This window comes from Marmota marmota, unplaced genomic scaffold, assembly GCF_001458135.2.
Source record: "Marmota marmota marmota unplaced genomic scaffold, marMar, whole genome shotgun sequence".
Taxonomy (NCBI): Eukaryota; Metazoa; Chordata; class Mammalia; order Rodentia; family Sciuridae; genus Marmota; species Marmota marmota.
In genome coordinates this window covers 3561027-3572115 of record NW_025999895.1, presented here as the reverse complement: position 1 = coordinate 3572115, position 11089 = coordinate 3561027, and the positions used below count along the sequence as shown (strand labels likewise).

The 11089-nt window shown below is 50.9% G+C and overlaps 1 protein-coding gene across 3 annotated transcripts in view; it reads left to right on the top strand.

The window, feature by feature from the left end:
* The window catches only part of Birc5 (baculoviral IAP repeat containing 5), an 8887-nt gene extending 4698 nt beyond the window's left edge, over positions 1 to 4189 (top strand). Inside the window, exons 4-5 of one of the 3 annotated variants that reach the window (XR_007345398.1) lie at positions 3635 to 3832; positions 3957 to 4189. Coding sequence is in view for 2 of the 3 variants with exons in the window: in XM_048797716.1 (XP_048653673.1) it covers positions 3635 to 3724 (90 nt within the window). In the remaining variant the exon portion in view is untranslated. The other 2 variants (XM_048797716.1, XM_048797720.1) reach the window with 2 other exon arrangements.
* The last annotated feature ends 6900 nt before the right edge of the window (positions 4190 to 11089 follow it).

The window sequence follows — 11089 nt, the reverse complement described above, 5'->3', positions numbered from 1 at the left end:
AAAAAAAAAAAAAAAAACAGATAATGGTGTGTGGCAAGAGTGAGACCCTGGGTTCAGTCCCCATCACCACACACACAAAGAAAGATGATGGACGGGTGAGGGGCTGGGCCTGTAGCTCAGTGGTAGAGCACTTGCCTTGCACGTGTGAGGTACTGGGTTTGATCTTCAGCATCACAAAAATAAATAAAGATGTTGTACCAACTACAACTAAAAGAAAATAAAAAATAAATTTTAAAAAAAAGGAGATAGGAGAAGATGCTGGGAATTTCTGAGGTCCCAGATTCAGGGTGAGGTTGCTGTTCTGGGCTTCCCAGGGTGTCAGCAGGTGCCCTGGAGGCAGAAAGCCAAGCCTACCCTGCCTGGGATGTTCAGCAGATGAATCAGTCCAGGGGGATAAATGTGAATGTGAAGGTGTAGGGCAACCCCGACATGAAGGTAGACAGACTCTTCCTTCTTTGCAAGACCTTGAGCTTGTAAAAACCTGGGCTGAGGAAAGTGTTTTGTTTTCCTTCGGTATTGGGGATTGAACTCAGGGGCATTTGACCACTGAGCCATATTCCTAGCCCGATTTTGTATTTTATTTAGAGACAGGGTCTCACTGAGTTGCTTAGCACCTCGCTTTCACTGAGGCTGGCTTTGAAGTCGCAATCCTCCTGCCTCAGCCTCTCAAGCCGCTAGGATTGCAGACGTGGCCATGGCACCCAGCAAGGGTAAAGTGAAGCACTAAAAGAAGGGGCACAGAGTTCTAGCCCTGAGAAGTATTGTTTTTCAGTAGTCAATTTCTCGTTTTTCTTCACTCCTCCCTTTATTTTAAAAAAAGGTATAAAATAAGGCTGGGGTTGTGGCTCAGTGGTGGAATGCTCACCTAGCATGCATGAGGCACTGGGTTCAATCCTCAACACCACATAAATGTATAATAAAGATATTGGTCCACCTAAAACTAAAAAATAAATATTTTTTAAAAAAAAAAAGGTATAAAGTGGGTATGGAGGTGGATGCCTGAAATCCCAGCCACTTGGGAGGATGACAACTTGACAAGACCCTGTCTCAAAATTTTAAAAACTATTTAAAAGGGCTGGAGACATAGCTCAGTGGTAGGGCACTTGCCTAGCATGCGGGAGGCCCTGGGTTCCATCCCCAGCTCTGCAAAGAGGAAAAAAAAAAAACATGAACATAAAATGCAGATAATGACCTCCCCGTTGTGGCGGTTAAATTACAGCTGTACAGAAGGGCTTGATTAGTTTTAGGATTGGTGGGGGGCAGCAAATAAACCATGTTTTTAAGGCCATGGCCTGATCTGACAGTCACATTTGCATGTCAGTAAAGGTGAGGCTCCTGGGGCTGTGGAGCTGTCCATTATAAGGTGGACAGACCATTATGTGTTTGATGCTTTTGTTTTTCTTGTCAGTTTATTTATTTTTGTGTTTATTGTGGTTTGAACTCAGGGGCTTATGTGGGCTAGGCAAGTACTACACCACTGATCTGCATTCCCAGCTCTTTTTTTTTTTTAAGGGGTGCATGAGAAGAGGGGAACCTTTTATTTATTTATTGTTTGAATATATATATATATATTTTTAGTTGTAGTTGGACACAATGCCTTTATTTATTTATTTATTTTTATGTGGTGTTGAGGATCGAACCCCAGGGCCTCGCGTGTGCTAGGCAAGGGCTCCAGTGCTGAGCCACAACCCCAGCCCCCACCCCAGCTCTTTTAATCTGGTTTTGTTTTACTTTATTTATTTATAATACTGGGAATTAAATAAGGGAGCATTCTACCTTTGAGCTGTATTCCCAGCCTAAAAAATTTTTGTTTGTTTACATTTTGGTACTGAGGATTGAACCCTGTAAGACTGGAAGACGCTGCACCACACGACACAGATCACCAAAGAGGTTTCCACTTTATTACAAAAGGCTGTGTGTTCATATAGGTCTCAGGAGAGGTCGCAGGGCTGAGGTAGATAACAGGTCGCCCATTTATTGGCAAGCTCTTCCATATGTCAGTTCCGGAGCCCAAGAAGTTAATTCTAATTGGGGCTAAGGCTTCCCACCAGCAGAGTTTGAACGTTGGCACCCGCGGGAACGTTTCGCACCAGTGAAAGAAACAAAGAGGAGAAAGAGGGTCGTTAGACACCATGCTGGGGTTTTTCTCTGGGGTGCTGCTGCCATTATATGTTTTCCCAACAAACCCAAGAGCACTTTTTTTTTTTTTTTTTAAACATTTTTTTTAATATTTATTTTTTAGTTATCGGCAGACACAACATCTTTGTTTGTATGTGGTGCTGAGGATCGAACCCGGGCCGCACGCATGCCAGGCGAGCGCACTACCGCTTGAGCCACATCCCCAGCCCTAAGAGCACTTTTTTTACTGAGCTACATCCCCGGCCCTTTTTGGATTCCGAGGTAGGGTCTGGCCGAGCTGTGTAGGCCCTTGCTAAGTTGCCCAGGTTGGCCTCCAGCTTGCTATCTCCAGCCTTGGCCATGCGAGCAGCTGGGGTCACAAGTGTGTATCACTGAGCCTAGCGCAAAATTTTTAAGTAATTTTTCTTTTAATTAATAATTTTATACTGAGAAGGACTTATACATGAGAGAAAGTTTAATATACATTAAAAAGTACATATTAAAAAGTTACTTTTGGGCTGGGTGATAGAGCGCTGGCCTAGCATGTGCAAGGCCCTGATTTCCATCCCCAGCACTGGAGAAAAAAGTCAACCTAAAGTTAACTCTAAAAAAAGTTAACCTTTAGTCACTTTTCTTATTCAAAAACAAGTTTAATCCAATAAAGATTTTTTGTTTCTGATATAGCAGAGAAATTAAGGAGAACACAAAACAGGCGAGGGGAAGGGGTCCCCAAACCTGGTACTGTGGTTGCCATTCTCCCCTTCAGAGACAGCAGCGTTGGCAGAAGAGGAGGTCTGAAGCCAGATTTGAGGAGGGACTGCCGGTGAAAGGCCTTCCTTCTGGGGGTGAGCTAGTGTTGACAGGGTCTGTTGAGTGGGAGCAGGCAGGGAGGCTCTGGACTGTGCTTGAGGCCTTGAGAAGCTGAGTGGAGGCCGGGCCTGGGGCCCAGAGGCAGAGCGCTTGCCTAGCGTGCATGGGGCACTGAGTTCGATTCTCAGCCCTGCATATAGATAAATACATAAAAATAGAGAAGCTGGAGGATGGTGTCTGGGGATAGAGCTCTCCCAGACTGGCCGGGTGGCCTCCACCTGCTTCCTTTCACAACAGATGTGATGGTCCCTGCTGCACTGGAGGACGGGAGGTATAAGCGACAAAGCAGTTCAGTGGCAAGCAGGTGGAAGGGTGCCTCCGTGCTTGCTGTTATAGACCCCATAGGAAGTGGCCTGAATCAGAGTCAGGGAGTTGAATCTGGATACTGGTCCCCGTGTGGCCTCCCCTGGGTGTCTCCCCGAGCAGGAGCCCAGTGCTGGTGGGTGCTCAGTCAGAGTTCCCTTTCTGACCTTATCCACGGGTGTGATTGAGAAGTGTTAGTTTCCTATGAATGTGTCTTTTCTCGCTTGCTCCCCTTTCTTTTTTTGTGATCCTGGGGCTAAATCCAGGAACTTGCAGGAGGAAGGCAAGTGCTCTGCTGCTGAGCCCCAGCCCCCACTTGAGTGTACCTATTTTTTATTTCTAGGCAAAGGAAACCAACAGCAAGCAGAAAGAATTTGAAGAAAATGCCAGGAAAGTCCGGCAAGCTATGGAGCAGCTGGCTGCGTTAGAGTGAACCTTGCCGTGGTCACCTGGTCCCAGGCCTGTCCCCCGTGTTACTGCCTGTCTGTGGAACTCCTACAAGTACCTTAGGAAAGCATTCCTAGGAGAATGCTTTCCTAAGGTACTTGTAGGAATTTTGAAATTGGACGTTTAGACTGAGTTTTGTTTCTCCTGAAGTGGCATCAGCGCGTCTCTGCTTGTGTGGCGGTGCTGCCTGTGACAGTAGCTGTGCCTCTCCCTCATAGGTGGCTCTTGCTCTGTTGAGCCCTGGCTTGGAGGCAAGAGTGGGGAGGAAGAGGGCAGAGTCCCTGTGACTAGACCTGATGGGCAGCGGAGGAGGGCAAGTGCCTGCACAGGAGTTGCTGATCTTGGTGTTCCCAATAACCTGTGAGCCGCTGGCTGCTCGTAACTCTCCTGTCTTTCTGATGTGACTCCTCCTACAGGGTGATGGAATAAATTAATTTTTAAAAATGGATTTAAAAACTTCTCTCAAGGAAACTGGTTATGTTTGTTTGTTTGTTTGTTTTAATTTTTAATATCTATTTTATTTTTTTTAGTATTTGGCGGACACAACATCTTCGTTGGTATGTGGTGCTGAGGATCGAACCCGGGCCGCACGCAGGCCAGGCGAGCGCGCTACCGCTTGAGCCACATCCCCAGCCCCTATGTTTGTTTTTTAAATAAGTAGCTTGTTTATATTTTTTATGATCTTATAGGGTCATAATTCAGGGACCTGGAGCTTCAACCCCAGCATGGACTAAGTGGAGTTTAGCCGATAGTAATAGAGCGTTTCTGGGGACCCTCCTGGCCTGGCTTGGAGCACTGCACAGTGCTGCCTCCCCGCCGCAGCCAGGCGTCCTGAGCCACAGTCTCTCCTCCATCACACCTGGGCTGCTCCCACCCTGCACTTTTTCTTTTTTCCCGTAGATACATGCTTTTTGTTTGGTGAGATGAACTGAGACAAAGCCTCGCCCTTCCTGAAGTTTTACTGTGTATTTCTTTTTTAATTTATTTGAATTATTGTTTCACAGATCATAAACTACAGTTAAAGGTAAGCCCAAGATGGGTACAGGGGCCCAGGTCTATAATCCCAGCTCCTCAGGAGGCTGAGGCAAGAGGACTGGGCAACATAGTGAAACTCTGTCTCAAAATAAAAAAATTTAAAAAGCGTTGGTGCTGCAGTCTGGCTGGGCACAAATCACCAAGCCGCCACAAAGCACTTGTATGTTCAAACAGGAAACTTTATTGCCTGAACTCCAACAGCACTCCACACACACTCCCTGGGAACTTTCTCAAATGCCACCCACGCGGCCCCCAGGAACACCACACACCAACCGGAACCCCAACCCGCCCCCCCCCCCGCCCAGAACTCAACGGGAACTCCAAAGTAGTGGGCGCCCGAGGCAGCAAGAGCCGCCCTATTACCGGGCCATTCTGACTTGGCTGTGGCTCTCAGCACGTTGGGGATGTAGCTCAGTGGTGGAACATTTGCCTACCATGTTGGAGGCCATGGGTTTGATCCTTAGTGTTGTTTAAAAAAATGGAAGCCCAAAGCCATCCTAAGGCCCTGGAGAGAACAGCCTTGAAGAAAAGTGAGACAGACAGGCATGGTAGTTTACACCTATAATCCCAGTTACTCGGGAGGCCAAGGCAGGAGGACTCCAAGTTCAAGGCCAGCCTAGGCAATGAGACCCTGTCTCAAAATAATAAAAGGGATAGGCTGTAGGTCAGTGGTAAAGGGCCTCTAGGTACAATCTCGAGTATCAAAGAAAAAGGAAGAAGAAAAGGGACAGTAAGACACCATGTCCCTGAGTGTCCCTTTCTAATCCCAAACACCCAGCTAAATTAAGGGGAGAACAAGAGCAAGTCTGGGCTGCAGTGTGTGATACGTGTTATCTTGAAGGATACAGGCTTTCTCAGGTCTGCTGAGAACAAAGGCAAAGTGGTGGTACCTGTGGACAGCTGCTGCTTAGGATGCTGTCATACAAGGACCAAAGCTGATTAATGGTGTCCCTGCTTCTGCAGACTGACTTGTCATCTCCTGCCTCTGGTGCTGGGGTTGAACCCAGGGGCACTCCACCACTGAACTATATCCCCAGCCTTTTTTTATTTTTACAGGGTCTTGCTAACCTGCAGAGACTGGCCTTGAACTTGCCGTCCTTCCTGCCTCAGTCTCCCAAGTTACTGGGATTACAGGTGTGGCCACTGCACCCCAGCCTGTAGAGCCTCTCCCTGTGGTAACTAGTGTGGGTCAGAGCCCTGTGGAGTGAAAAGTGCTCATTTGGGCAGCTATCCCTGGACAAAGCAACGTAAGGGATAGGAGGCGTGACCGTCTGGAGGGGCACCAGACTGCCTGGAAAGCATCTGTCCAGCTGCCACCCCACTGACCCTCCCTATAAACATTTTTCAATAAACCTTGTTTCTCATCCCATCTCTGGGTGTCTCCCTGGTGTCTCAGCAACTATCCCACTGCCTTGCACAACTGCAGTGAATGTTACCCTGGTGAAGCCTCTTTAGGTGGGTCTGGAGACGCCAGAGGCTTGTTCTGAAACTGTTGTCCCATGAGACAGCCGAGTGAACCAACGGCACATGCTGCTATTCCACCAGCAAGAAAGGCCGCAGCCTGAATCTTTTTTTTTCCCCTTGAGTCTTTTATTTTGAGTTCTTACAAAAACAGGAACAACAAAACACAGAAGCCATAACCAGAGGAACAGGCTTGGGGTCAGCAGAGACCAAGTGCATGGGCCGAGCACACCCTTGGCCTCACTGGGTCTGCGCAGCCTGAATCTTTTTAAGCTGCTTGGCTTAGTGCTCTGGCCCTGCTGGGCCACTGCCTCCCTGAAGCCTACAGTAGGATGCTGGGTTGGTTTCGCCCTCGTGAAGCTAACCTGCAGGGTGGGTAGCTGCAGTCCCACTGGAGACCTAGAGGTTGTCTTGGTTGTCATTTCTAACTGCAGACCCTACTGGGCTTTTAAAATATTGTCTGCTTTTTTTGTGGTAATTCCTTCTTTGCTAACCAAGCTTCCCTGCTGCCGCCGGGTTGCTGAGGGATGAAGATCCTGGCAGAGGAATGGGCAGCCTGCTCTGTAAGAGCCACAGCCCCGCTGGCATGGTCCAGACCCATCCTGAGTGTACACATGCAGCTACGAGAAAATGTCCCTGAGATTTAGTTATTTCTGCCCATTTCAGTAAGAGAGAGGGGTCTGTTTTCCCCTGTAAACTTGGAGAATATTGCAGGGGTTTTTGTTAGGAGAAAAAAAAGCTCCCTTCTCATTCCCTTGAGCTGCCTGTTTCTGATATCTGTGCCTGTCTATAAAAGGAAATTTCAATGGGGTCAGTCCTGGCATCTGCGGCTGGTCCCCCGTCCGGCTCACCACACCACTTCCCTCTGCTGGAAGCTTATTTTCTAAAGCACACTTACCACCAGACTTTAGTGACCACCAATGTCAGCATCTATCAATGAAGCCTCGGGCCCTCAGAGCAGCCGCCTCAACTTCCAGTTGGGTGTTCACTTGGTTTGGAGTTGGTGGTGACTGGGGAGGTGTAAGGAAGCCGTGGGTTGGTGCTGGGCAGGCTGATTCTCAGGTGCCAGGCTGTGGTTCCCACAGGCCCACTGGGCATCAGAACCTCTACCGGCTCCAAGGAGTGGAAACTGCAAGGCACTGTGGAAAAATAAAGTGCTGGCCCTCCCTCTGCGGAAGACTGACACGCCAAATGCAGAGGCGTAGCTCAGTGGGATAGCACTTGCTGGCATGTGTGAGGCCCTGGGTTCCATCTGCAGCACAGACAAAACCCGAAACCCTTGTCCAGGGGTTTGCACCCCGTAAGCACTAGGGCTGGGCTTGAAACCCAGGCAGTTCCCCAGAGGTGGGCCCTCAAAGCCAGATGACACTGCCCAGGCTCAGGGGTATGGCTGAGGTCAAATGTCTGGCTCCAGGGGAAGAGGAATGGCTAAAAAGTGTCCCCGTCCACTTTCAGAAGGCTTCAATTGTCAGAGTGCTGTGGTTACAGGGAACCGACGCCTGCCTCCCAAGGCTTTGCGGTATGATACTTTATTTTTAAATGAAGGTCTGCAGGAAGTTGCAAAGATGGTACAGAGGACTCTGGGGTACCGTTCCCTGCTTGCCCCATAGTAATGACAGGACAGTGTCTGTCTGAGCTGAGAAGAGGGCAAGTTGGGCAGCCAGCCTTCTCCAAGCCAGTCTTCCCCCAGGAAGGGCTTCCTGCCTGACTCAGGGCGACTCTCACCCTGAACAGAGCCGAGGACCAGCTAGGCTGGGGGTTTTCTTCCCGCTGGGCTTAGTCCAGTATCTGCATATTTTCTGCTGGATGGGATCAAACCTGGGCCTTGGCCTTCAGAGCTGCTTCCACCTAATCCCCAAGTGGTGACATTTATTCATTCGGTCAGTCACCTACTGAATGCCAGGCACCATTCCCAGGAATTGAGGCCAGAAACCTTTCTCCTAATTGGGGCCTTCAGGGCTTCTCCTTGTTTTCTGAAGGTGGGAAGAAAAAGGTCTACGAAGCCCTGACTAGGATGGGTGTGAGCCAGGACTCCAGGCAAGGGTGATTAACTGCCTCGGTGGCATCAGGAAAAGACGTCACTGAGCATTCTGTTGTCCAAGCCTAGTGGGAGGCTGCCAAAGGGACTGGGCAGGGACAGCTGCTGGGGGAAGAAACGGCAAGGGCACTGGGGCCCTGCAGGTGTGGGGCAAGGGCGTAGCCCCAGGAGCTCTGGCAACAGCCTCGCAGACGAGAGCATTTCAATAGGAGGAGACCACCCTGCTAGTCAACTGCCAGTCACGGCCACGTCTCTCAAAGGACCCTGGCCACCCACGGGAAACACAAAGGCAAGTGTCTGCAACCTACTCCCCGTCATTTAAGAACCCTGTAGAATGTTCTGTGTTGATTAGAACAGAGCCTCCGCTCTGCCAGGATGAATGAGCTCAATTTTGCCCTGAGTGGGTGAGGTGACCTGTTGGGAGGGTGATTTAAGGAGGTTCATTTTCTGTCGCAGAATGCCTGCCAAGTGCCGCAAAAATTGGTCTCTGTAGAGCTGATGCCAGGCTGCTCTGAGGGTAATTAGCCCGTGGTTTCAGCTGCTTCCTCAGTCCTGTGTTGGGGACAGTAGCTGGTCATTCTGGAGCCGGAGGCTTGCCTGCCAGATGGCCATGGATGGGGCCAGCCATCCTGCTCCTCCCCACAAAGGCCAGTGGTGCTAGGTAGTTAGATGTGGCCTAGAAGAACAGAAGCTTAGATGCAGCCTTATTTTTGTCATTGAAAAATGGAGTGTCCCCATCATGAGCCTGCTCCTGCCCCTGATTTCAACCGTGGTGGTCTGACGCTGGCTTTGGAGAGCTGGGAGAGGCTTGGCATCTGCCAGAGTGGGGTCCAAGCTGAGGGAGGAAAGAGGAAAATGGGAGGTAAGGGTCCTTCTAAAGCAGCTCCTCTTCAGCTGGGCTGTAACTGAGTCCACTTCAAGGGAAGTACACTGGCAGGATTCATCAGGTGGCCCCTCAAGGTTGGGTGCCTGCTGTCCAGGGGACAGTCTAATCCAGCTGCTCATCTGGGCTTAAACCCAGAACCCAGGTCTGAAAGCAGAGTGTGTGTGGACTGCTGACTGGCCACCTCCCAGCCCTGTAGCATGTGGGCGACAGACGTGTGGCTTGGAAACCTCCCTCTGGGTCCCACCCTCCTGGCCCTGACAGCTGCTTCCCTTCTTGCCCAAGCTGTAGTAGGTGCAAGAACAGAGATCCTTTCAGACCTCCTCAGCTCAAGGTCGGAGGCTCACTGGGAGGAGGCATGAAGAGACACACAGTTCCTCTAGCTCCCCCCAATAGTCAATTCACATCTTATCCACGCGGGCATGCGTGACGCATAGGTTTTGACTCAGCCAAAGCCACATTGACTTGTACTGTTTTACTGTGACTGCTGGGGAGCCCCGAGTTAGCACTCTTCACCACTTTTTTCCCTACTGTAATCAGAGTGGATGGAGGGCTTGAAGGAGGCCCTGGAGCAGGACAGGCTGCCCCACTCCTCTCTCCTCCCCACTCCTGCTTTTGGAGACTACAGTCCTTGGAGCACCTGCTAAATTCTCTCACCTTCGGGGTCCAATTGGCTATGGACTGCCACATGGCTCCAGAGCAGGGCTGCTCCAGCCCGGGGGGCTGTCAGCACAGTGGGCCCCTTGGCTGATGCAGTGGGTATCAGTCTGGTGGGGTGTGTGGAAGGATGAACAGCCTACACAATCCCGGAACAATTCTACGCCACTCTGAATTCCTTATGAAATACTGTTTCAATAACTTTGCTGGAATTGCTTTTACTTCCATGTTCATGTTCTACAAACCAGCAGGAGCCTAGTCAGAGAAAAAATGGCCCAAACACTTGGAGTTGAGAGGCCTGGGTTGACCATAAGTCATGCAGCTGCTGCATTCAGGACGAGGCACAGTCAGTGAAGATGCCAAACTCAACCTCTCCCCTCTCTGCAAGCCCTGTCCAGCCCAGGGGTAGCCACCCAGGGAAAGCCACCCAATCTGTCCTGCCCTCTCAATAGTGCCAGTGCCCATGCCCGGGTTGGGGGACTCTGTGAGTCCTCTGCCTCCTGTGCCCTCTTTTTTGCATGCTTAGTGAGTGTCTGAGTGGAGACTGGCTTGCCAGATGTGTGTCTGCAGCTAGGAGCCCGTCTGGAGCAAGCTACCCCTGGCACTCACACTGGCCCCATTCCAACGATCCCATTTGGTTAGTCCTCAGGACTGATCAAGACCAGAACTCCAGGGCCAACTGGGGCCAGTGCCCAGCTGAGGCATCTTCTTTTCCAGGCTCAGATGCTTCCAAGAACTTTGGGTGAGTAGTCCAGCAGCCCAGGGACAGGTCTCAGGCTGACCCTGCATCCCTCAATTGCGGGGCAGCCGGGTCAAGCAGTCGTAGGCCCACTGTGTTGCTGAAGAACCTGAGTTCAGAAATATCCCGAGCATTTGTGGCCAGCTCCCCTCCTGGGGACGCTAGGATTTGAATCCGGGTCTGTGGCTCCGCTGGCTGCATCCTTAGGCTTTGCGACTTCTTCCTCCTTTCCCTTTGGGACAAACCTGGCGACCACAGAAATGTGGCATCAGTTTCCTTGCAAAACTGAGGGCACCACGCGGCCAGCGGCGCCAGAAAAGCAGTTCCTTGCAAAAGAGCCTCCAGCAGCGCGACGACCCTCCTGCTGAGTGCGGTGCCCCTGCCCCTGGTCCGGTCCTGCCCTGCTCCGCCCCCTCCACGCCCATCTGCGGCTCTCGGGACGCCCCCCACTCCGCCTCCATTTCCCCCAGTCTCCCAGCCCCTGCGTGTCCTGTTGCCCTCTCCGAGCTTCCCTGCCCGCGCCCCCAGACCCCGGCCC